At 48.5% G+C, this 26724-nt stretch overlaps 1 protein-coding gene across 5 annotated transcripts in view; it reads right to left on the bottom strand.

Annotated features, from left to right (window-relative positions):
* RREB1 (ras responsive element binding protein 1) overlaps positions 1–26724 on the bottom strand; it is a 150359-nt gene that overhangs the window by 25078 nt on the left and 98557 nt on the right. For all 5 annotated transcript variants that reach the window (XM_060307515.2, XM_060307514.2, XM_060307517.2 and 2 more), the window contains 2 exons: positions 8115–8259; positions 7388–7524 (listed from right to left, as the gene is read on the bottom strand). In XM_060307515.2, the coding sequence (XP_060163498.1) occupies positions 7388–7524; positions 8115–8259 (282 nt within the window). The remainder of the gene's footprint in view (positions 1–7387; positions 7525–8114; positions 8260–26724) is intronic.

The raw sequence follows: 26724 nt of genomic DNA on the forward strand, positions 1-26724 counted from the left end.
TTTAAATCACACATACCCAAATAGATTACCGTGAAGAAAACAAAAATTCATTATTTGAAAAAACTCTCAAGGACAATTTAAGTAAAGGTGAGCTTACTTACGAAACGCAGGGATGAATGCCAATATGGACATCCTGCCTGCCCTTGGCTTACAGAAGGATGATCCCCTATATGTGAGCCCCAAATCGTTCTAATCACAGAAACAGTGTTTCTGTACCCAAGGCAGTTCACCAGAGCCCACTTCACCCAGAAAACACTTGAATCTCAGCACGTGTTAGCAAATGCTTCTATGAGAAAGGAAGCACGTTTAGTTCAGAATGCGGGGAGAGCGACCTGCTCCCCTGACTGCAGGGTTCCACCTCCCTCAGGGCGGCTCTATTCCCCAGGCAGGGGCTCCAGCACTTCAGTTTACTCGGGGTGGGTGGTAAGGGAAGAGCTGAGGTTTGGGGCCGTGCAGGGTTGGAACTTCTGGAACCGGAGGGGAAAAGCTGCTGTCTGCAGCTTATCTGCTCTGCCTGCCGTGGCAGCACCTGCAGTGTCACTGAGGGGGCTTGGGGAGGTGTGAAGCAGAGACAGGAGGGGCTGGGCGGGGGGTCCCAGGGGAGAGAGATGCCCCCCCCCAACCCAGCAGCAGGCAGGGGAGTGAGCCAAGTTTCCACTGTGGCCCCCCGGTATACAAAGGAACAGATGGCAGGACTGGGGGCTGCCAGTGCTGGGGCTGGAGGGAGGCACTGTGATCCCAGAGCACCTTCACCATGTGCTTGATCTGTAGCCTGTCCTGTCCTCTCCTTCAGAAATCAAACAAACTCACACAGTCTCTCAGCACACGGGCTCTGGCCTTGACGTTGGCCTCGCCGGGAAGAGCACACTGTGAACGTGGTCAGAGAAGGCTGACTTCCATGAGAGTGGTAAACTGCACTGATCTTGAAGCTACCCTGCCAGCCACAGCTCAGGCCAGGGATGGGCCAGGCAGCTCCGGGAGGTCCAGGAAGTGCTCTCCTTTGTTAGCTGGGGCTTTGTCCTTTCAGTTCTCAGAGGGCTTCAATGCAAATGAATGAGGTTCTTGTTCATGCCCAGATCCACGACTAGTCTCAAAAAAACAAACGTCAGGATCTTAGAGTCACTGAGTCGAGGACTGACACGTAGCATGGCACACCCAGTGGGGCAGGGCACCACGGAAGCCGTTCTTTACAACACATGCCCTTCCTTCTTATTTACTTTTTAGAAGAAAACTGCAGAATTCTGGGCTGGGGTAGGAATGTGCTAATGATACCCATGCTATAATGGCGTGGGCACTGTGCAGGAAGTAGGGGTACAGGAAGAAGCTGTCAATGGAGCAGCTCACAGTAGGGCTGACAGTGACTTAGCAGGACTAACTCTCACAATTAAAGGCATCAGCCATGAAACAAGGAACGTGTGACCACTAACCAGAGTGGGTTTCCCAACTAACCTTCCTGAAGGATCTACAATGGAGGGGAGCTTGCGCACACACACACACACACACACAAGACTGAGTCAAACCAAGGTAAATGTGAAGGCAAAATCACCAGCAAAAGCATCTACAGAAATGGAAAAGAAGGCCACCAAAAAGCTTAAAAAAATATATTTTTAAGCCTTGTGGCTAAGCAATTCTGGGACTAACTCCTCCCAGGGTTTGCTACAGTAATACTGTGTCATCTGGTGACCCCTTACTTCCACATTGTTCTATCATGTCTCCCAGTTAAGGGACAGACAGACAGATGACCCCCACTGCCACATGAAAGGGTTAAAAAATTTTTTTCACTATGCTAAACATATTTTTGAAAGATTGCTTTGGCAAATTTCAAACATCAGGAAACACATTTCTTTAGAATCTCAGGTTTCCCCAACAATCTAAGGGAAATGATGTGCGGTTCTATAATTTAAAGGTATCAGGACCTTTCAAGCTTCTAATCATCTGGGTTTCTGTACAGTTGGATCACAACATTTGGGAGGCAGGACTCAAACCAAATGTAAACAGCCATTCAGCTACCCAGTCTTTACAAAAGCAAAATCAGATAAAAGTGGCTACTTACAACGATAAAGACTAAAGGCCAAACTGCTTTCATGTTCTCTGTCAAGGAAATGGTACCTGGAGAAGCCCCGGAACGTGCTTCCTTCTCTATTTTACTGGAATGGGATTCCAAGAGAGCGACACCAACCCATAACTGTAAGTGTCACAAGGGTTAAAATACTAAAAACAACACATGTTCTAAATAACAGTATCAGAAGTAAATGTTCATTGATTGTTTGTTACAGTCTGGGGACTGTGGATGCTCCCTTCATCCTCACACAGCCCCTAAGTCCATTTTCCAGACGGGGAAACTGAGCCCAAGGTCACGGAGATGCCAGGCCCCAGTCAGGCTGCAGCCGGCACCCTCACCACCCCTCTGCTGCAGCTGCTGCGCTGAGTGTTCAGAGGATGGTTACTGCAGGTGTCCCAGCTCCTTCTACAACCCATGTCACATCCTTAATGCCTGGGCCCTGGACAGTGGCTCGACTGGGAGTCTTCCCAACACTCCCCAAGCAGCAGCAGGCCCGGCCCTGTCATCAGAACCTGGGAAATACCTTGCTGAGAAAGCGGCAGTCACCCTGGCTGCTTCCTTGAGATACTGAATTTCTTGCTCATTACAGTGTTTTATCGAGGGACTGACATTCCTTTTTAAAGGGATTCCATGCTTCATTTTCTCTGTTCTGTCTATGGAGGCAAGAGGGGCGAGTGCAAACAGCTTCTCGTCAGAGCCCCGCCCGGTTCTGACCCTCCTCTCCCCTGGTGCCCACCCTCCCTGCCCTCCCCCGCTTCCCAGCCGCAGAGCTGACAGCCAACAGCTGCACTAATCTCTCCCAGTTGCTGGGAGCAACAGTGACGGCCTATGAGAGGGCCCTGGCCAGGGGCAGCCTGCCCTCCCCACGCCCAGGAATCCACCGGGCTGCACACACTGCGTCCTGACGCCCTGCTAGGTCTGTTCGACCGAAGCAACGCAGCGGGAAGCCGGGCAGGTCCAGGGACTGCTCAACGGGTGGCTGGGGTGAGCCCAGAAGCCGGCGGCAGTGCCCACTCCACGTGGCTGAGAGGCCCCTGGGCAGGGTGCGGAGGGGCTGCCCAGAGAGAGGCCTCCAGCTTAGGGGGCGGACCTCCTCCCTCAGCCCCCAGCATCGTTTTAAATCTGCCCTCCACCTGGCTGAGCCTCAGACCCCTGAGGCTCTTATACGAGATGCTGAAGAGTGTTTTGTTATACCCTATCCCTATTTTTAGGATGACATTTAACAAGTGTGGGACCAGCGCCATGTCAGTCAGTCTTAGGGTCTCCCTGCAGGTGACGGGAGTGTGTAGAGGGGGGATGGGGCACAGGGCAGGCAGTCGAACGTTCCTTGGAACACTTGAGAATCCAGAAGAAGAAGGTCCTGGCGACTCTCCCCACCTCTGGCAGCCCACCCTCCATGCCTGTGGGCACCTGCCGTCCCCTCCGTGCCGCCACGTGCCCGCAGAGCCCACTCAGGTCCCCACCTTCCAACGCCCCATGTAGATTTAAGGGCATCACCATAACCTTTTCCTCACAGACAGCTAGGAACGGTAACTGGACTGGACTGAGGAGGGCCTGCCCGGGCAAGCGCCCCAGCATCCAATGTAAAAGGCCGTGGGAAGCTTTCCGCCAACCTATCCGGCTCCCTGGCTGCCTCTGCTTGGACAACAGGCTGCTGGCCTGTCTGGCCCTGAACTGACCCACTTCACTCTGTTATAATCGCTCTTACTCTTTTGCTGACAGCCCTCGAGGGGCCCTGTCTCCACTGTCACCACTTTTTTCTTAAGTCTGGTCAAGGGCCTGGCACACAACAAGCACTCATTCATTTGCCGGATACATTTTAGCTGAACTAATTTAAAAATTATTTATTACCCAATCTCCTTTAATCAAGAAGCCACATAAGATTATACAATAACTTTTGCCAAATTTCGCCCCCAGCTGCAGTCACAGTGCCACCGTGACTACCCAGAGGTCCCCCCAGCCCAGCCCCCATTAGCCAGAGACTAGTCATTCAGACACAAAATGGGGAGGGGGGCGGGGTCTGAGACAAAGCCCTCCCAGCTACAGGTGGGCTTGTCCTAGGCTCGCACCTACACATGGGCTGCTGGGGGCTTGGAATGTGCCTCTTCCAATTGAAATGGTGGGCTGCGATCATGCCCCACACACCAGATGGCAAAGACTGTATGAGAATGAGAATGTAAATCACATCACTGACGGTTTCTGTACAGACATTATATTTTGGATATATTAGTATTCCAGCAAAGCATGATCAATTTCGCTATTTTCTTCTTCCTTTTTTAGAATGTGGCTACTTGAAAACTTAAGGTGGCCCTCGTGGCTCTCCTCCTGTTTGCATTGGTGGCTGCTGACCTGAACTTCCCTCCCAGCTAACTTTACTCAGGGCAGCGGACAGCCTGTTACTCTGTTCTATTCTTATAACCAGGCACGATATTCAACACCCAGACACCCTCACACAGGGATGTCCTCTCTGCATCCACCTGCTCACTGAACACTCTGTCACCTCCAGTCCCAAGTGCCAGCTCCCAGAAAGCCTCGCTTCTCCCGTCTGGGGGGCTGGACAGAAGGGCCAAGTCACCGCGGGTCTGGTCACGCCAGGGTGAAAACAAACCCGACACTCGGAGCCAGAATCACTACAGTGGTCTGTGTCTTCCTTTTGCTCTACGCTTACACTTCGTTAACTTGAAACACAAGGCACTGCAGGAGAAAGGCCTCGGCGTTTACGTGAATTTGGATTTCCAATGCTTTTTATTAAGGAACAACGGGCACCTTGCCAGCTTTGGGGGTGGGCGGTAAGGGCAGGAGAGGGAGAGAAAGAAGCCAACAGCTGTTTCAAGTTATAAACTTTCTGTCTAAACTGGTAGCATCCCACTGTGGTTCTGCTGCCTTTGGGGTTTGCAAATGGAGTTGGTGCCTATTTTAGCTCTGGGTTAACAAGCAGTCTCTCCCACCAGCTACTGTCACAGTTCACTGCCTGGCGGGGCCCTGCCGGCTCATGCCTGTCCCCATGGCATCCTCTGATAGCAGGCCATTATGTGGAGGGCAGAGCAGAGGGGAGAGAAGGGAAACTAACTATGTTCTGTAATTAACTCCTTTGGTTCCCAGACACAAGACCCACCCACACAGCAACAGCCGCCAGACAGGGGATGGCATGCTTGCCCCCCACCATGGATGCAAGGCAACCTCTTCTCACGCCACTGCCGGGAGGGGCCGAGCCCCCCACCAGGCTCAGGACTCCTCCAGTCTACCCTCCCCAAACAAAGGATGCTATTACCAAGTGGGCAAGGGAGGACCTGAGGTTTAACTTCACAGCCTTGGAGTCACGGCAAGTGAATTATGCACCAAATCATGTAAAACAGTGAACCAGTATCCAAGGCGATTCCCGTCTCCATGTTCTCCAAGTAGCCAGCCCGGCCTGCCCCCAGATTAGGTGCTTGTCCAGAAGGCCCCACTCCAGGAGCACCCACGCCCTGGTGCCAGCCAGCACTGAAGAAGGGGACACCTGATCTTCCTCTATCATTGCTATACACTGTGCTGTGCAGGCTCCAGCTGCCCAGAAATCTCTCTTGAGAGTTAAGGTATTTTCCCTGTCGGACAGAATCATCTAGAAGAGGGTAAATGGGTAGTTCCTAAGATGGTATCTGATCACAGCATAAAACACAAAGTGAAAGAAAACCTAGGGAGGAACCCAGAGAGGAGCAGTGTGTGGACTCAGGCACTCTGCAGTGCTGGGTCAGAAGCGCTGACGGGGGTCGGAGGGTCGGGGGTCGCAGCTGCTATTCCTGCCTCTGCCCACGACTCACCACGTGAGGTTTGTCTGGTAACTTCACCTCCGCTTGCTCAGGTCCTGCATCTAGAGAACTATTTCAATAGTTACCACCCACCACCAGCCCGCATCCTGGGATGCTGTGGACGTTAATGAAACCATGAAGTCAAGTTCCTGAATCTCTCAGAATGACAGGGCCTACAAAAGGAAGAGCCAAGCGCTTTCTCTTGGTAGACAGAAGAACAGCTGTTAAGAGGCAGGATTCCGAGTCACAGAATTTCAGGCCTGAAAGGGAACACGAGGGCGATCTGGTCCAACTCTCCTTCAAGGTTCAGATGCAGCTGGTCCAGGCCCCATGTGAGCAGAGGTGGGACAGGGACCCAGGGTTCTGACCACCAGTCCCTGCCTGCCCGTCACATCCAGGAGTTTCCCAAGATGGGGCAGTCACCTCAAGACATGCTCTAGCACTTCAGCTGCTCAGAGTTTAATCTCTCCATAAATTCTCTTCTCTCTCTAATGGAAAAATGTCAAGCTAACGTGATTAAGGATAATGATTACTTGACACGACTTTATGTTACTGGACAATTAGGCTTTTCCCCCAACACAAACATGTTTAGCTGCCTCAGACCTTTTCACTCCTAAGTCACAACCAAACATGTGCCCCCAAGAAAGAAATGTGGTCCACGTATTGGTGAGTCAGACAAACAGATGTCCAGATTTCTACGCTCCCAAGCTGTCTTCTGAAACCCAAAGCTGCAACCACATATGCACTGGCCTCTGCGCTGGGAACCTTCAGCTGTGCCTCTCAGGACGCGCTACTTTCAGGTCTCACAATACCAGCGGCTCCCCTACAGCACCTTAAAAATGATACAGTAGCAGTTTCAGAGAGGAAGCGGGTACCTGCTCAGCAGGAACAAAGGGCTTTCTGCCTGATAAAAACGCAGGGAAGAAGGTCGGGGAGGAAAGCCGAGCTCCCCCCACCCCAGCCCCAAATTCTGCCGGAGGTCCGCCTGGGACCACTGAGAATCAGAAAAACTATGTGGAGCCTGGACCAGCGGAACCATCACCTTTGCTGCTACTGAGACAGGCTGCATTCAGGTCCCGTGTCCTGCATGACAGAACTCTGTCTTGCCCCCAAATGCTTTCCTAGGCTTCTGTGCTACCAGTCCATTCCAGACGCCCACGAGCACCTGATCTGCCCTCCCCGTCCTTAGCACACACACGGGCGCAGCTAACGACCATTTGGGCTGCAACACCATCCGTGAAGAAAATGTGTCTGCTGCCCAAAGCCCGGTGCTAGGAGGCTACCCGTGGGCGGGGACTCATGGGGATCGCCCGGGGGCCCCGCCAGGAGTGCAGGAAGCACCGTGACGCTGGTGAATCCTCCTGGGGCTGCAGCCACCTGCTCTGACCCCTCTCAGCCCCACTTCCACCCCCGCAAGCACTCTCATCGGCCTCACTAATGGCCTCACAGCCCAGGCTGGAGTAACAGGAGGCAGGTTGCATCACACATCACAAGGAGGCGCCCCCAGAGCACAAGCCTGCCCCAGCCCCTCTCCTACCTTAGCGGGTTATCTGAGTGGGTCTCCATGTGGGTCTCCAGCCCGTACTTGCACACGAACTCCTTGAAACACAGTGGGCAGTGAAACACTTCATCAGCTTTCTTCTCCATGTCACCCGACTGCCTGTCCTCTACCATCTTAGGGGAAAGAAGAAACATTAAGTCACAAGGGAGGGCTCCCACGTAGTTTGTTTCAGAGAAGCCAACACTAAATCCAGAATCTGAAAGGGAAAGGACGCCTCCCTCCTAGGCATTAAGGATGCTACTGACCAACGTTTCATGTAACAAAACCTCACCGAACACCAGCACCCACCCACCCACCCTCAACTCACTCATCCATTCAACAAATATTCACGGAGCACCTAGTACCTGCCAGGCACTGGGAATGAAAGTGTGAGGACAAAAGAGTCCCTAATACTTAGCAGACAAGAGTCCCTAATACTTAGCAGAGCCTCTTCCATTCTAGCTGGAGAAACAAAAAACCCCGGGAGCAATGAAACAAGCTCCCCAGATCATCAGTGGGCTCAGCCGGGGGGCTCTTCCTTCCACAAAGGAGGAGCAAACCGGTACTTTTTTCTCCAGAGACCTTACGAAACAGTGCAGGGAAACAGAGGTTAGAAGCTTGGGATGGGTGTCCACCAAGCCCCCAGACTGCGAAAATAAAGGCTGGAGGGATTTCTGCCAAGAGTCCCTGGGGCAGGCACATCTGTGCTGGGGGCAGAGAGGACCTTTTTAGCAGGCGCTGGGTCTTCCTTCTCTGACTCTGTATCATGACTCAGTTTCCTTTTGGAGGACAGCCGCCTGCGCTTCAGTGGGGACGGAGGGGCTGCAGCTGTAGCGCTGCTGGGGTCCTTCTCATGAATCTTCATATGTCTGGAAAGAACACACACACAGACAATGTGATTTAGCAAAAACTGAGCTGGTTTATTTAAAATGCTTTATATTTTCTATTTGGGCACTGGTAGTTAAATTTTCCTTAGTTAAGAGATACGGGGTATAATTTATACAGTGACTTCTTTTTAAAAACCTTATAATCTCCTTGAACCCCTCGTGAAGCTCTCACAACGAAGTGCTATCCAAAAACGTGGCTCAGTGCCTTGCTGTCTGTTGGAAGATATTCATGAACTTCACTGGCACTAATAAGATAAAAACAAACTATTTGATGATCTGTTCTACTTATTCAGACAAGCTGTACTATTTTAGGGCACATAATTCTATAGACAAAAGAAGTCCCAGGTACCACTAGTTCATAAACCAAGAAACCACTCTGTGGTCCCAGAACCCACCCCCTGTCTACCAGTAGAATGTGTTCTCTCTCTTCTGCCTTTGGAAGCATGTTGGGGGTCAAATTTGAGAAGTGCTGACCGAGCACATGTCCGAAGTGCCTGAGACCTGAAAGCCTGCCCATGCTCTCCAGGGTCTTACATGGATTTGCAGATCATGAGAGTAGCTGGGACAGTGGGATAAGTTACATGTTGCAACCCTGACATCTACAGGACTAGGAATACACATACAAGAAAGTATTATATTAGTATGCATATGTCTGTTCCAAAAAAAGAGTTTTATGGGTGACCTGACTTAAGTGACCTTACATTATCAAGTTCTAAAGCAAACATTCTAGGAACCAGGTCCCAAGAGCTATAGGGAAAGAAAGAATGGCATTACAAAAAGATAGTCTCAATTTCCTTGCTTTGTGACATAAAAGGTTTACTCTTCCTAATGACAATCATCATCGGCATCATCAGCTCTGACCGGGGTTAAACTGTGCCAGATGTGGGAATGTAGCCGCAGCTTTTTATAAATAACCCTCTGATGGGATTATCTTACTGGAGACGTTCTCAGGAATGGGAAAAGACAGCAAGTTTTCATAAACGATCCTGTCAGACTTCTAAAAAGAAGCTCTGCTCAGCTCAAGCTCACGTTCTGCTGCAACTTCTGTACAGCTGGGCTGGGGATAAAAGGGCTGAGAAGCTCACGAACCACAAGCAGCGACAATTCAGGCTCTCAGGCCAATGACGCAACGAGACGGCTGGGCAACACCCTTCCCACTCACAGCCTCTGCCCCCGACACCCGTGAGCCCTCCTTCCATGAGTGTGTGGAGCTAAGAGCTACGATTCCCCTGGTTCTGGCCCTACAGACATACTCTAGAAGGCGGAGGGGTCCCCACGTCAGCCCAAGACCACACTAGCCTCTGCCCGAAGAGCACCAGCCCCGTCATCCACCAGTAGGCGAGACGTGGCCTAACCTCTGAGAAATGGGATTCAGGGAAGGAGGCTCAGGCCAGCCCTCTGTTCTCTTAGGGGGAATCAATGTGGTGAATCAGAAAGATCTAGTGGGAGAAAATGGAAAAGAATCACAGACAACCATCATGCCCATATCCACATAATTCCTTGCTTAGATTATTAGGGGAGGATGCTTTATTATTAGTTCTTGGTCACCTAAAGCCTTGAGAAAGTTAATGGAGACAAACAGCCTCGTTCTATGTACCCCCTCTACTTCAAGGCGATTGGGAGTTAAGGAGACCATCGTTTAACGTCAGTGTTTGGAGAAAAAAAGAAAGGCTGGCAAGTTCCTTTCGACATTTATTGTATAGCACATTCCAATTTTAGAAATGTAAAAAAATTTTTAGGCATCTAAGAATTGAGGAAGTATGATAATACTATGGGATGTAAATTAGTACCAAACCCATCCTTTCAAGAAATCACTCAAAATGAATTTTAAAAACAATATCCTGGAGGAATTGAGGAAGATGGCAGAAGAGTAAGACGCGGAGATCACCTTCCTCCCCACAAATACATCAGAAACACATCTATACGTGGAACAACTCCTACAGAACACCTACTGAACGCTGGCAGACCTCACACACCCCCCCCCCCGCAAAAGGCAAGAAAGTCCCCACGTACCTGGCTAGGGCAAAAGAAAAAAGAATAAACAGAGACAAAAGCACAGGGACGGGACCTGCACCAGTGGGAGGGAGCCGTGAAGGAGGAAAGGTTTCCACACACTAGAAGTCGCTTCCCAGGCGGAGACGGCGGGTGGCGGAGGGGGAAAGCTTCGGAGCCGCGGAGGAGAGCGCTGCCACAGGGGTGCGGAGGGCAAAGCGGACAGATTCCCGCACAGAATATCGGGGCCGACCGGCACTCACCAGCCCGAGAGGCTTGTCTGCTCACCCGCCGGGGCGGGCGGGGCTGGGAGCTGAGGCTCGGGCTTCGGTCGGAGCGCTGGGAGAGGACTGGGGTCGGCGGCGTGAACACAGCCTGCAGGGGGTTAGTGCGCCACGGCTGGCCAGGAGGGAGTCCAGGGAAAAGTCTGGACCTGCCGAAGAGGCAAGAGACTTTTTCTTCCCTCTTTGTTTCGTGGTGCACGAGGAGAGGGGATTAAGAGCACTGCTTAAAGGAGCTCCAGAGACGGGCGCGAGCCGCGGCTAACATCGTGGAGCCCAGAGACAGGCATGAGACGCTAAGGCTGCTGCTGCCGCCACCAAGAAGCCTGTGTGCGAGCACAGGTCACTATCCACACCTCCCTTCCGGGGAGCCTGTGCAGCCCGCCACTGCCAGGGTCCCAGGATCCAGGGACAACTCCCCTGGGAGAACACACGGCGCGCCTCAGGCTGGTGCAACGTCACACCGGCCTCTGCCGCTGCAGGCTCGACCCGCACTCTGAGCCCCTCCCTCCCCCCGGCCTGTGTGAGCAAGAGCCCCCTAATCAGCTGCTTCTTTAACCCCGTCCTGTCTGAGCAAAGAACAGACGCCCTACGGTGACCCACACGCAGAGGCGTGGCCAGACCCAAAGCTGAACACCGGGAGCTTTGCGAACAAAGAAGAGAATGGAAATCTATCCCAGCAGCCTCAGGAGCAGCTCCACAATCAACTTGATGTACCCTGCATCTGTGGAATACCTGAATAGAGAATGAATTATCCCAAATTGAGTAGGTGGACTTTGAGAGCAAGATATATTATTTTCTGAGTGTGAGTGTGTATGTGTATGCTTCTGTGTGAGATTTTGTCTGTATAGCTGTGCTTTCACCATTTGTCCTAGGGTTCTGTCCGTCCTTTTTTTTTCCTTTAATACTTAAAAATATTTTTTTCGGGCTCTCTGGTGGCGCAGTGGTTGAGAGTCCGCCTGCCGATGCAGAGGACGTGAGTTCGTGCCCCGGTCTGGGAAGATCCCACATGCCGCGGAGCGGCTGGGCCCGTGAGCCATGGCCGCTGAGCCTGCGCGTCCGGAGCCTGTGCTCCGCAACGGGAGAGGCCACAACAGTAAGAGGCCCGTGTACCGCAAAAAAAAAAAAAAAAAAAAAAAAATTTTCTTAAAAATTATTTTTTATTTTAATAACTATTTTATTTTATCTTACTTTATTTTATTTTATCATTTCTTTCTTTCTTTTCTTTCTTTCTTTTCTTTTCTTTCTACTCTTTCTCCCTTTTATTCTGAGCCGTGTGGATGAAAGGCTCTTGGTGGTCAAGCCAGGAGTCAGTGCTGTGCCTCTGAGCTGGGAGAGCCAAGTTCAGGACACTGGTCCACAAGAGACCTCCCAACTCCACGTAATATCAAACGGTGAAAATCTCCCAGAGATCTCCATCTCAACACCAGTACCCAGCTTCACTCAACGACCAGCAAGCTACAGTGCTGGACACCCAATGGCAAACAACTAGCAAGACAGGAAGACAACCCCACCCATTAGCAGAGAGGCTGCCTAAAATCATAATAAGGCCACAGACACTCCAAAACACACCACCAGACGTGGACCTGCCCACCAGAAAGACAACATCCACCCTCATCCACCAGAACAGAGGCACTAGTCCCCTCCACCAGGAAGCCTACACAACACACTGAACCAACTTTAGCCACTGGGGACAGACACCAAAAACAACGGGAACTACGAACCTGGAGCCTGCCAAAAGGAGAACCCGAACACAGTAAGATAAGCAAAATGAGAAGACAGAAAAACACACAGCAGATGAAGGAGCAAGGTAAAAACCCACCCGACCTAACAAATGAAGAGGAGATAGGCAGTCTACCTGAAAAAGAATTCAGAATAATGATAGTAAAGTGATCCAAAATCTTGGAAATAGAACAGAGAAAATGCAAGAAACATTTAACAAGGGCCTAGAAGAACTAAAGAGGAAACAAGCAACGATGACCAACACAGTAAATGAAATTAAAAATACTCTAGAAGGGATCAATAGCAGAATAACTGAGGTAGAAGAACGGGTAAGTGACCTGGAAGATAAAATAATGGAAATAACTACTGCAGAGCAGAATAAAGAGAAAAGAATGAAAAGAACTGAGGACAGTCTCCGAGACCTCTGGGACAACATTAAATGCACCAACAGTCAAATTATAGGGGTCCCAGAAGAAGAAGAGAAAATGAAAGGGACTGAAAAAATATTTGAAGAGATTATAGGTGAAAACTTCCCTAATATGGGAAAGGAAATAGTTAGCCAAGTCCAGGAAGCACAGAGACTCCCATACAGGATCAATCCAAGGAGAAACACGCCAACACACATATTAATCAAACTATCAGAAATTAAATACAAGGAAGACATATTAAAAGCAGCAAGGGAAAAACAACAAATAACACAAAAGGGAATCCCCCATAAAGTTAACAGCTGATCTTTCAGCAAAAACTCTGCAAGCCAGAAGTGAGTGGCAGGACATATTTAAAGTGATGAAGGTGAAAAACCTACAACCAAGATTACTCTACCCAGCAAGGATCTCATTCAGATTTGATGGAGAAATTAAAACCTTTACAGACAAGCAAAAGCTAAGAGAGTTCAGCACCAGCTTTACAACAAATGCTAAAGGGACTTCTCTAGGCAAGAAACACAAGAGAAGGAAAAGACCTACAATAACAAACCCAAAACAATTAAGAAAATGGGAATAGGAACATACATATCAATAATTACCTTAAATGTAAATGGATTAAATACCCCCACCAAAAGACACAGACTGGCTGAATGGATACAAAAACAAGACCCATATATATGCTGTCTACAAGAGACCCGCTTCAGACCTAGGGACACATATCGACTGAAAGTGAGGGGATGGAAAAAGATATTCCATGCAAATGGAAACCAAAAGAAAGCTGGAGCAGCAATTCTCATATCAGACAAAATAGACTTGAAAATAAAGACTATTACAAGAGACAAAGAAGGACACTACATAATGATCAAGGGATCGATCCAAGAAGAAGGTATAACAATGGTAAATATTTGTGCACCCAACATAGGAGCACCTCAATACATAAGGCAAACACTAACAGCCATAAAAGGGGAAATCGACAGTAACAGAATCATAGTAGGGGACTTTAACACCCCACTTTCACCAAGGGACAGATCATCCGAAATGAAAATAAATAAGGAAACACAAGCTTTAAATGATACATTGAACAAGATGGACTTAATTGATATTTATAGGACATTCCATCCAAAAACAACAGAATACACATTTTTCTCAAGTGCTCATGGAACATTCTCCAGGATAGATCATATCTTGGGTCACAAATCAAGCCCTGGTAAATTTAAGAAAATTGAAATCGTATCAAGTATCTTTTCCGACCACAACACTATGAGACTAGATATCAATTACAGGAAAAGATCTGTAAAAAATACAAACACATGGAGGCTAAACAATACACTACTTAATAACGAAGTGATCACTGAAGAAATCAAAGAGGAAATCAAAAAATACCTAGACAAATGACAATGGAGACACAACAACCCAAAGCCTATGGGATGCAGCAAAAGCAGTTCTAAGAGGGAAGTTTATAGCAATACAATCCTACCTTAAGAAACAGGAAACATCTCAAATAAACAACCTAACCTTGCACCTTAAGCAATTAGAGAAAGAAGAACAAAAAAACCCCAAAGTTAGCAGAAGGAAAGAAATCATAAAGATCAGATCAGAAATAAATGAAAAAGAAATGAAGGAAACAACAGCAAAGAGCAATAAAACTAAAAGCTGGTTCTTTGAGAAGACAAACAAAATTCATAAACCATTAGCCAGACTCATCAAGAAAAGAAGGGAGAAGACTCAAATCAATAGAATTAGAAATGAAAAAGGAGAAGTAACAACTGACACTGCAGAAATACAAATGATCATGAGAGATTACTATAAGCAACTATATGCCAATAAAATGGACAACCTGGAAGAAACGGACAAATCTTAGAAATGCACAACCTGCCGAGACTGAACCAGGAAGAAATAGAAAATATGAACAGACCAATCACAAGCACTGAAATTGAAACTGTGATTACAAATCTTCCAACAAACAGAAGTCCAGGGCCAGATGGCTTCACAGGCGAATTCTATCAAACATTTAGAGAAGAGCTAACACCTAACCTTCTCAAACTCTTCCAAAATATAGCAGAGGGAGGAACACTCCCAAACTCGTTCTATGAAGCCACCATCACCCTGATACCAAAACCAGACAAAGATGTCACAAAGAAAGAAAACTACAGGCCAATATCACTGATGAACATAGATGCAAAAATCCTCAACAAAATACTAGCAAACAGAATACAACAGCACATTAAAAGGATCATACACCATGATCAAGTGGGGTTTATTCCAGTAATGCAAGGATTCTTCAATATACTCATATCAATCAATGTAATACACCATATTAACAAATTGAAGGAGAAAAACCATATGGTCATCTCAATAGATGCAGAGAAAAGCTTTCGACAAAATTCAACACCCATTTATGATAAAAACCCTGCAGCAAGTAGACATAGAGGGAACTTTCCTGAACATAATAAAGGCCATATATGACAAACCCGCAGCCAACATCGTCCTCAGTGGTGAAAAACTGAAAGCATTTCCACTAAGATCAGGAATAAGACAAGGATGTCCACTCTCACCACTCTTATTCAACATAGCTTTGGAAGTTTTAGCCACAGCAATCAGAGAAAAAAAGAAATAAAAGGAATCCAAATCGGAAAAGAAGAAGTAAAGCTGTCACTGTTTGCAGATAACATGATACTATACATAGAGAATCCTAAAAATGCTACCAGAAAACTACTAGAGCTAGTCAATGAATTTGGTAAAGTAGCAGGATACAAAATTAATGCACAGAAATCTCTGGCATTCCTATACACTAATGATGAAAAATCTCAAAGTGAAATCAAGAAAACACTCCCATTTACCATTGCAACAAAAAGAATAAAATACCTAGGAATAAACCTACCTAAGGAGACAAAAGACCGGTATGCAGAAAATTATAAGACACCGATGAAAGAAATTAAAGATGATACAAATAGATGAAGAGATATAACATGTTCTTGGATTGGAAGAATCAACACTGTGAAAATGACTCTACTACCCAAAGCAATCTACAGATTCAATGCAATCCCTATCAAACTACCACTGGCATTTTTCACAGAAGTAGAACAAAAAAATTCACAATTTGTATGGAAACACAAAAGACCCCGAATAGCCAAAGCAATCTTGAGAACAAAAAGTGGAGCTGAAGGAATCAGGCTCCCTGACTTCAGACTATACTACAAAGCTATAGTAATCAAGACAGTATGGTACTGGCACAAAAACAGAAATATAGATCAATGGAACAGGATAGAAAGCCCAGAGATAAACCCACGCACATGTGGTCACCTTATCTTTGATAAAGGAGGCAAGAATATACAGTGGAGAAAAGACAGCCTCTTCAATAAGTGGTGCTGGGAAAACTGGACAGCTACATGTAAAAGTATGAAATTAGAACACTCCCTAACACCATACACAAAAATAAACTCAAAATGGATTAAAGACCTAAATGTAAGGCCAGACACTATCAAACTCTTAGAGGAAAACATAGGCAGAACGCTCTATGACATAAATCACAGCAAGATCCTTTTTGACCCACCTCCTAGAGAAATGGAAATAAAAACAAAAATAAACAAATGGGACCTAATGAAACTTCAAAGCTTTTGCACAGCAAAGGAAACCATAAACAAGACCAAAAGACAACACTCAGAATGGGAGAAAATATTTGCAAATGAAGCAATTGACAAAGGATTAATCTCCAAAATTTATAAGCAGCTCATGCAGCTCAATAACAGAAAAACAAACAGCCCAGTCCAAAAATGGGCAGAAGACCTAAACAGACATTTCTCCAAAGAAGATATACAGATTGCCAACAAACACATGAAAGAATGCTCAACATCATTAATCATTAGAGTAATGCAAATCAAAACTACAATGAGATACCATCTCACACCAGTCAGAATGGCCATCATCAAAAAATCTAGAAACAGTAAATGCTGGAGAGGGTGTGGAGAAAAGGGAACACTCACACTTTTGGTGGGAATGTAAATTGATACAGCCACTGTTGAGAACAGTATGGAGGTTCCTTAAAAAACTACAAATAGAACTACCATATGACCCAGCAATCCCACTACTGGGCATATACCCTGAGAAAACCATAATTCAAAAAGAGTCATGTACCACAATGTTCATTGCAGCTGTATTTACAGTAGTCAGGACATGGAAGCAACCTAAGTGTCCATCAACAGATGAATGGATAAAGAAGATGTGGCACATATATACAATGGAATATTACTCAGCCATAAAAAGAAACGAAATTGAGTTATCTGTAGTGAGGTGGATGGACCTAGAGTCTGTCATACAGAGTGAAGTAAGTCAGAAAGAGAAAAACAAATACCTTATGCTAACACATATATATGGAATCTAAGAAAAAAAAAAAAGTCATGAAGTACCTAGGGGTAAGACGGGAATAAAGACACAGACCTACTAGAGCATGGACTTGAGGACATGGGGAGGGGGCAGCGTAAGCTGTGACAAAGTGAGAGCATGGCATGGACATATATACACTACCAAACGTAAAACAGATAGCTAGTGGGAAGCAGCCGCATAGCACAGGGAGATCAGCTAGGTGCTTTGTGACCACCTAGAGGGGTGGGATAGGGAGGGGAGGAGGGAGAGAGACGCAAGAGGAAAGAGATATGGGAACATATGTATATGTATAACTGATTCACTCTGTTATAAAGCAGAAACTAACACACCATTGTAAAGCAATTATACTCCAATAAAGATGTTAAAAAAAAACAAAAAACCGAACATCCTTTTCTACAGCCAATAGGCTACTTGTGCAGATAAACATAAGGCTACGATAACGCGTGAGGATACTGGAAATCAGAGACTGACAACTGTAAGCAGTTCACTAGCTCATTTCAAGCTATCAGTACATCTTTCCTATCAATATGACACTAACAGTCACAAGACTGATGCTTTATTATCTAGCTCCTGGGATTTATGACAGAAGCTGTTTTCACAGAGCAGAGGAAGAGGGGGACTGGAGCGAGCACTCAGTGAGGATCTGCTGGGAACTTCACCCAGATTATGATTTCCATTTTGCAGATGAGGCCGTTGGGGTGTGGAGAGGCTGACATGCCAGGGCCTCACAGCTAGGATGGACCCAGGTGTGCCAACTCCAAGGTCTGTGCTTTTCCCCCAAATTGCCTTTAAAGGCCGAGCCTTTGCATCTCTGTTCTAGATCACGGATCACAGGCTGGACACTCAAGGCTATTCCCTGAACCCTGGACACTTCTTCTCTGAGTGACTGTGGCCCACAGTCTTGCAGTTGGTACCAAACTCTAATCTACATTCAACAGGAGAATGAAGGGCCCACAGGTCAGGTCTGGACGCTCCCCCCTCCAGTCCTGTGTCACTGCTAACAGCAGGGGGACGAGACCAGGTCAAGGCCGTCTCTGGGGCTTGGTGGCAACATGAGGCTTCTGAACATACCAGCCACTCCGGCTACCCCACTGAGTCCAGCTGGAGCCTCAGTTCAAAGCTCAAGCAATGCTCCATTCTAGGGTTAAATGGTGCTTGTTGGCCAAGACACAGGGGGTTCCCAGTCTGTCCTTCCACCTATGGGATGGCCAACTTCTGGAGGCTCGTTTAAGAACTTGATTCAGTCAATAACTGAGCTGCCAGGCGCTGGGATCTCCGGGCATTCCTGAATTTGGATGTGCTCTGCAGTTAAAGACACTCCCTAACCTGACCCCTTCTCGTCTTCCCTCCAATAGCAGGAGCGGCCACAGAAGTGTCGGTTTCCTCCCCGATGCTCACAGGAAGTGGGGCGAGTCACCATGATGAGCCACTAATGGCCTCTTCCCTGCAGAGTGTGGCCAAAAACAGAGAGGAGGGTGGGCAGGGAGGAGAAAATCCAATTTCTCTTCTTTAGAAGACCTGGGTGTTTTTCTTTCAGGTTTTATTTCAAGGGCTAATTCACCTCATTTCCATGTACCCTAAGAATCAACAAATTACAAAGAGCCTCAGGACTGGAAGGGAGGTGAGATGCTATCCCACCACCCACGCAGCACAGAACGTCCCTCAGCAGCGTGCACTGGAGACAACGTCATTCAGTTCGGATTGAATGCTTCCAGCAACAAGGACATCTCCATTTTCAGCAAGGCCAGCTGTTAAAACCATCTTCCCCATGTCGAGTCAAAACTTCCATCCTTCCTTTAAACGTCTGTCTGTCCTCAGGGGCGACACAGAGTTAGTGCACCTTTTCTTCTGCAGGGCAGCCCTTCAGATAGTTCAAGATGAGGTCTGTGTCTCTCCGAAGTTTCTCTTCCCAAAACTGAACAATTCTGGCTCCTTCAGCCAGCGTCCCCTAGCTCTGCGCTCCAGTCTGCTGGTCGCTACTCATCTTGGAATACTCTCCAGTTTGTGAATATCCTTCATGAAATGTTGGATCAGAGGTGAAAACCAATTTGGATGTGGTCTGAGTGCAGGGCACACAGAGGGCTGGGACGACCACGTCCTGAGGTTGTGTAAACAGAGCTGGGGTTCTCAGGTGTGTGGGTTTGGTTTTGTTTTGTTTTACTCTTTGGCCGCACTGCACAGCATACGGGATCTCAGTTCCCTGACCAGGGACTGAATCCCCTGCAGTGGAAGCTCAGAGTCTTAACCACTGCACCAGCTCGTGCTCAGACCCCTGTGATTCCTTTATTCAGACTGCTGTCAAGCCTTGCGCCCTCCATCCTGCACCTAAACAGTGAACAGCTCTTCACTTTCCAGGTGGGCAAGGATGAGAAATATGCAGCATTGCTGTGGACAGAAAGCTGGCTCTCAACGCTGTCGATGGTACTGAACACTGGTAACCACCTTTCTGCAAAGTAGCTGAGTGACGGGGATCTGAATTTTAAATACATATGCCCTTTATTCCATTGATTTCACTTCTAGAAATTTGTCTCGAAAACTAATGATTGGACAAAAGTGCAAAGATTTATGCACAGGGGCTGATGTACCATTATACCCACAGATGGATATACTGCAAAAATGACCCACAGGACTCTTGAGTGGCTGGCCGTAACGTCTTACACTGGCCACCCTGCTTTCCCTCTTGCCCTCCTGTTGTTCATTCTCTACAAGGCAGCCAGAGTGAACTTCTAAAACATGGATCAAATCAGACACTCCTCCACGTAAGTGCCTCCGATGGTCCCCTCTTAGATCTGCCTACTTCTTGGGCCTCCTCTGTCGGCACCCTACCCCGATCCAAGGTGCTTTCAGACGCAGCGCTCCCTCCAGGTCCCTCAAAGGCGTCCAACCGGTCTGACCCTAGGGCTGGTGCACTTGCCGCGCGCCCTCTACCCAGGCTGCTCCGCCCCCGGCCTCCCAGGGCTGGTGCCTGCTGTCACAGCAAGCGCCCCAGCCCACTCAACATAGATGCTCTCCAGCCTTCGACCCAGCTTTACTTTCTTCACAGCGCATACCAGTAACTGGGAATACCTCGTATTTACTCGTGTGACTGTCTCCTCGGCTCAGACTGAAAAGAAGTTTCATTATAATCTTGCCTCTCCTGCTCTCTGCACTCGCCCCTGGTGGTGCACAGTGAGTGGTTAATAAATAGCGGCCAAATGGCTGGCTGGATGAGCAGGCGAATGAATCAGTAACTGCTGAATGGATGCATGGAGGGAATGGACGCATGGATGAAGTGTATGCAGAAAACCGGCTACACTGGCAGCACCACTACCACATATGTCTTCAGGTTCCAAGACAACTTCTCACTCACCTTACTAGGATTTAATGTTCACAAACCTGATATGAGATGGTATAGAAAGCAGTGTCACAGTGAAGGGACCTCGATGAAGAACACCCCAAAGATCAACACTGAGGACATGGGGTAGTTTTTTCTCTTATTGGAATTCATCTGTATTTATGCATTCAAAACTACACATATTGGGCTTCCCTGGTGGCGCAGTGGTTGAGAGTCCGCCTGCCGATGCAGGGGACGCGGGTTCGTGCCCCGGTGCGGGAAGATCCCACATGCCGCGGAGCGGCTGGGCCCGTGAGCCACGGCCGCTGAGCCTGCGCGTCCGGAGCCTGTGCTCCGCAATGGGAGAGGCCACAACAGTGAGAGGTCCGCGTACCACACACAAAAAAACAAAAACACAAAACTACACCTACATCCACAGTAGAGAGAGGTTGATGTAAAATCAAAGTAAACATCTGTTTTCTGCATATAATCCTAGAAATTTCCTTTGGAGGCATGCCACATCGACTGCAGAAATCCTGCCACATCGCGGTCTAAGGAAGGCATTTTATCAGAACTCTTTCAGGAGTCAAGGGAAATTTTCTCCCATTCCTAACACTGCACTCCCGGCCCCCTCCTGGGAGGTGGGGGGACTCTTCCAGTAATGAATAATGACAAATATTGCAGATGTTTTTAAAACAAGGGGAAAAAAATCTCAATCTGAGTACTTTTTAGGAGCCCACTTTGAATTCTGGGGTGGATGTATATTTTCAGCTCAAAGTTTCCCTCCTGTAAGTGTTATTATTTAACTTCTAAAATGTGAAAAGATCCATTTTAGCTAGGGTGGGATGTCTGTAAGAATACTGAATATATCACAGCTAAAACAACTACACCTGTACAAGAGCTGAATGCCAGTCTAGTAACTCAGAGCAGACAGACCAATTCCTAAAACACATCCCTCCCTCCTCCCCCAACTTCCTCACTTCCAGTTCCAAATACAAGAATTCTCTACTGACCTTTCTTAGGTGTGATTTGGAAATGGAGGTAAACCCTTAACCATTCAAGCACTGGCTTGCTCTGAGAACGAAGCAGGAATTTAGTAGGTGAAAAAGCAAATTCAGGTGGGAAGATGGTGTAGTAGGTGGAGAGACCATGTGACGGCAATGAAGCCTTGGGGTGGTCTCAGAGCATCGAGACGTTTTAGACGGTGCCAACTAATAACCATCTAGTAATCACGGAGACCCCACTAGTTACTTAGGTATGTTAGCTTCAGATTCCACACCTACAAAATGGGGAGAATACTGCCAGTCTTAGAGAGCACGGGCTTGCAAACTGTGGTCCTCCAACCAGAACCACTGGCATTTACCCAGGAGCTTGTTACAGATGTAAATTCAGGCCTGGCTGAAGACCTGCAGACTCAGAGACTCTGGGCCAGGGCTCGGTACCCTGGGTTTCACTCCACTGATACCCATGCCTGCTCAAGCGTGACAACCACTGGATCCCAGTTACATTCTTTAACCGTTCGCACTGTTCACAGGTCAGTTAACTGCCGGACTACGATGTTGACATTTTTTGGATATAAGCATTAAACCTCTCCCAGGTTCACTCTGCAGTTTACCTGCACAAGTTTACCAGGTATAAATATGTAACAAAAACAGGGAAATTTAACCTCATCTTGGGGTAAAATCCCTTGAAAAACTTTCAACAAGTTTAAAGGACTACCTAGTAGAAGGTGTCCCCATGGCAGGTCTCAAACCTTCTTCAAGCTTTCCCATGTCTAATTTATGAGTGAAGGTCGAAGTTCAGGCAACATCCAGACACTTCTAGTGTCTGCTCACTTCTCAGACTGAATTTCCACGTAGGTTTTACTGATCTAGGGGCTGAATCCTCTGAGTGAATGGCATCATAAGGAAGGTCACTCTCAGTAAACAGGACACAAACCGTACACAAAACCAGCACCCAGCATGGCTCAGGGCCCCGCCGGACTGAAGTCAACAGGTTCGCACAGGTTTTTACAGGCTGATTATAGACACCTCCCCGTCCATTCCCCGTGCTAGCTTTGCTTTTACAACAAAGCCTTGTGATAACCAAAGAGGGAATGAATGAGATTAAGAGGCATTGGACCTCTACAACCTATTTTTTGGGCCAAAGCAAAGTAAGTCTCCAGAAAGATTTGTGTGCGTTTCCCTAACAGATGTTTAGGGGAGGAGTTTCAGGGTGCGGAGCCCAGAGTGACGCCTATAAGGCAATCATGCCCTGTGCTGGCAAACGATGGGCTGGGGAGTGAAGACAGAGGTGGACAAGGGGCCGGCGGGGGAGCTCTTCCCTGTGTGGCTCCACCTGTGAGCCCAAAGGCACCTTCTGATGATGCGGGTGTTGCTCAGGTTCAGTCATGCTTATCCACAGGCAGGTCACGCCGGCTGTGCCAGGGTGTGGAGGAAGGTTTGATGGTGGTGTAAGCAGCCTTGGAGACTGAAGAGACAGCTCCCCCGGGAACGTGCAGAAGTCAGGCCTGAGAGAGGCGCAGACCTCAGGGAGGCGTCCCCCACTGTCCGCAGGCCGGCTGCGGGAATCCTCTGCCAGAAGCTCCTGGTGGCTGCCCCGGACACAATGCCTGGAGGCTGCAGCCCGCCCCGGGCCTCTGCCACGTGGCTGGTGGAGGCTGCGACACAGGAGGTTCCCTCCTCCTGCCCCTGCCTCCACTGAGGGGCGCAGCATGGCACGTCAGCCTGCCCCCACAGTTCCTCTTCCCCTGACTCTAGGGAGGCGCATCCCCAAGCAGAGAATCTCTCTCCTCGTGCTGGCTGCAGCCTTGCGCTGTTGCTGCCAGTGCGAGGACTGTTTGAAACTGTGGGAGAAGTTAGGGAATCTTAATTCGAGGCAGAATGTATCCGTGGATCAGGTCCCAGTTTCTCATTAACAAATAAATGCCTCTGCACTTTCCCCCTCCAGAGCTCCCCAGCCCAGAGAGGCTCTCCAGCCCGACTCAGGGCTCCAGCTCTGGCTGGACCTGATTTCTGCTCCCGTCTCTGGGTTCCTTCTCCATCTTAGTCTCGTGGGAGACCTTGGTGCAAACACTTCCTCACTGACGGACGGGGCTGGGGTCACGATGCCTGAAGAATATTTCCCCTCCCGTCCTCGCTCTCCCGGCCGTCCTTCAGGCAGGAGTAAGGCCACCTGTGGCTGCTGCGTTTCTTCCCTACTTTCATGTTGACACTGGGAGCCACTGACTTCAGAACAGAATCGAGGGACACGCTCTCTTGTTAGGGACCACCTACTTAGACAACAGAGGGCCCGTGCCACTCACTCTCAAGCCCCGTCCTTCTCTCCTGACTTTCAAATCCAGTGCAGGGAGCTTGGCAGTCGGCCCACGTCAATAAATATCAACTTGTAAAAAACTTTTATTCTAGACCTTGTTCCTAACAGCCATGCCTTTGAATCCGAATACCCTGAACCCTCTTGTACTTTTCCCCGTTTGTCTGCCCTTGTTTTCCTAAAATAATCTTTCATTTGTTATAACACTCTCCATGCATTATTTGGCTCCTTTGTTTTCAATACCCACAAAGACACTGAGTACCTCTTTCCATGTAAAATTAAAGATTCTGAAAAAAAAAAACCAAACTGAAGACCCCAGAGGCTGGATGAGCTGACTGCTCTCTCATGCAAGGAGAACTCTCTCATTCACATAGAGTTGAACGAGCCTGCCAGGCCCATCCTGTGTTAATGCCCGCTTTCCCCCTTGACAGCCCCTAGGTATTTCCGGGCAGCCGTCATGTTGTGCGGACTCTTCCCTTCCCTGGGCTAAACACCTCCATTTCTTCAACCTTCCCATACAGCCCGGGGGCCGTGCCACACTCTGAGCTGGCCCTGTCCCGAGAATGACTCGTATCTATGGTCTTGGGTGAGGGAGGCCCTCCGCCGGGAGCCATCACCTCTGAGGGGGGCACCTGCCACCGCCCCCCCAAGAAGGCCCTTCGGTGGCAAACAGCTACAAAGCCAGTCAAGCCAGTTTCCAGCTCAACGCTTCGCAGTAGAATGGAAACGCGCAAGGCACCAGACCTTTCCGCAGAGCCCAGCTACTCACATCCTTTCTGGGCAAGGAGGAAGAGAGGACTCCCTGGTAATAAGGGGGTGCCACGGCACCATTTGCTGCTCCCCATCCTTTTCCAAAAAAGGAACGAGCAGTGCCTGCACCGGGCCACTTGAGACGGCCTGCCACGCACCACAGGGGGAAGGCAGGTGTGGGCGTGGGTGCAGGAGGTCACCACCACCGCGGGGACAACCATCCTCTACGCCTCAGGGGCCAGCAGAGACAGAGAGAAAATGAACAGGGCTCCAAAGACAAACTTCACCTGCGAAACAAACTAGATCACGGGGCCCCTGCCTGTGACTGCAGTCCCTGCTATCTAAGTGGGATAAAGGCTGGCCAGGGGTGACACACAGGACCACATGATGTGCTGTGGGGGAAGGAGCCCGGGAAGGAGGGTCCAAGATGTGCCTGGACCTTGGCTATACTCCGTGCCATCGCAGACCTCAGTCTTCTCACCTGCAAAACCGGCACAGCCTCCCGAGGGCGCTGAGTTATATAAGCTCAGAGAGTGAGACTGGAGTACAGTCGCGGCATCCCAGTGAACCCATTATGCAACCGCATCTCCGGTTTAAGGAAACACAAACTCTCTCCCCACTGAAGGCCAACAAGCTTTCCATCAACCCAGAGCCCTGAAGGAAGCAGAGGAGAAAGGCCACCAGCACACACACACGCCCCAAGGGAGAGAGTGGGTATCCAGTGCGGTAAATACACGTGCTAAGATTTTTGTGCTACTTGTTCACTTTTTTTTGGGGGGGGGGCGCGGGGTGCAGACTTTGCTGCTAATCACCTTCCTTAACAAATCAGAAAAACGTTGACAGTTTCGATGTTTGCTAGCACCAGCTTGTTCAGCCCAAACAGGTTGGACAGGTTGAATATTTAAACAAAGGCGGAAAAATGCAAGGTATAAAGCAGGACGTGCTGCGTGGCCTGCAGCCAGCACCCTGCAGGTTTAAGTTTGTGATCTAACGCTGGCAGTCAGACTCGCCCTCTCCCGCCTTCCTCCTCACCTTGCTACTTTCACATTATAAAACTAAATGGGACCCACACTCGTGATCTGCTCAAAGTTCTTGGGCCATCAGACGAGGGGAGTGTGCAGAGGAGAAGAGGGCAGAGGCCAGCTCCCCGGGCCACATCCCACCCCAGCAAACACACACCTTGCCTCCCATGACCCGATTTCCAGCGTGCACAACTGCCAGGTTGCTCAAGTGTGGGCAAGCAAGGATGCTCCAGATTTTGATGCCATTTACCAGTTTTACCTGGTGCAACTGAGCTTTCGAAATAGTTTGACAAGATAGGTCAAAAATACCAAATCAGCTGCACCCAACATTTCTTCTGCGTTTGCTTAATCTCCAAAAACAAACTAATAGACAAACACGACCTCTGCCAAAACAGAAGAAAAGCTAAGCTGTAAACCTTAGCATCCAGGTGGCCAAACGGTAAGAAACAATTTAATTCGGAAGCAGATCGTAAATGTGAGAAACAGGGACACAAGGACAAACGCCTGGCTGGCGTTTACCACCTCCCTGCGCTCCAACGGTCCTATGAATAAACCCTCTCCAGTGTAAGTGAACTTGAACTGGTCCTTCAGAGGAAAACGCAGAATCAAAAGTGAGACACAGCACAAGGACATTTTTCAATTAGCCTTTCAAAAAAGATAAAATAAAATAAGCTGTGCTGGGGTGTCCCTGGTGGCGTAGTGGTTAAGAATCTGCCTGCCAATGCAGGGGACACGGGTTTGAGCCCTGGTCCGGGAAGATCCCACATGCTGTGGAGCAACTAAGCCCGTGAGCCACAACTACTGAGCCTGCACTCTAGAGCCTGCGAGCCACAACTACTGAAGCCCGCACGCCTAGAGCCCATGCTCCGCAACAAGAGAAGCCACCACGATGAGAAGCCCGAGCACCGCAACAAAGAGTAGCCCCCGCTCGCCACAACTAGAGAAAGCCTGCAAGCAGCAACAAGGACCCAATGCAGCTGAAAATAAATAATTAAAAAAAAAAAAAAAAAGCTCTGCTGAAAGGGTTAAAGGGGTATTAGAATAGAGAAAACACAAAGTAGAAGGAAAAATATTTTGGAGGATGTCAGTCTAGCAAACACAAAACAGGCTGCACAAGGGAGTGTCAACTGAAATGGGTCAACTTCCAGCTTTGCTATTTTCTTACACTTTGTATCTCATGTGAAGAATAAAATTCTGTGACAAATCACTCTGACCTGTTCTTTTTCTCAGAGAAGAGTGGTAGCTTT

Source organism: Globicephala melas, chromosome 11 (genome assembly GCF_963455315.2).
Source record: "Globicephala melas chromosome 11, mGloMel1.2, whole genome shotgun sequence".
Taxonomy (NCBI): Eukaryota; Metazoa; Chordata; class Mammalia; order Artiodactyla; family Delphinidae; genus Globicephala; species Globicephala melas.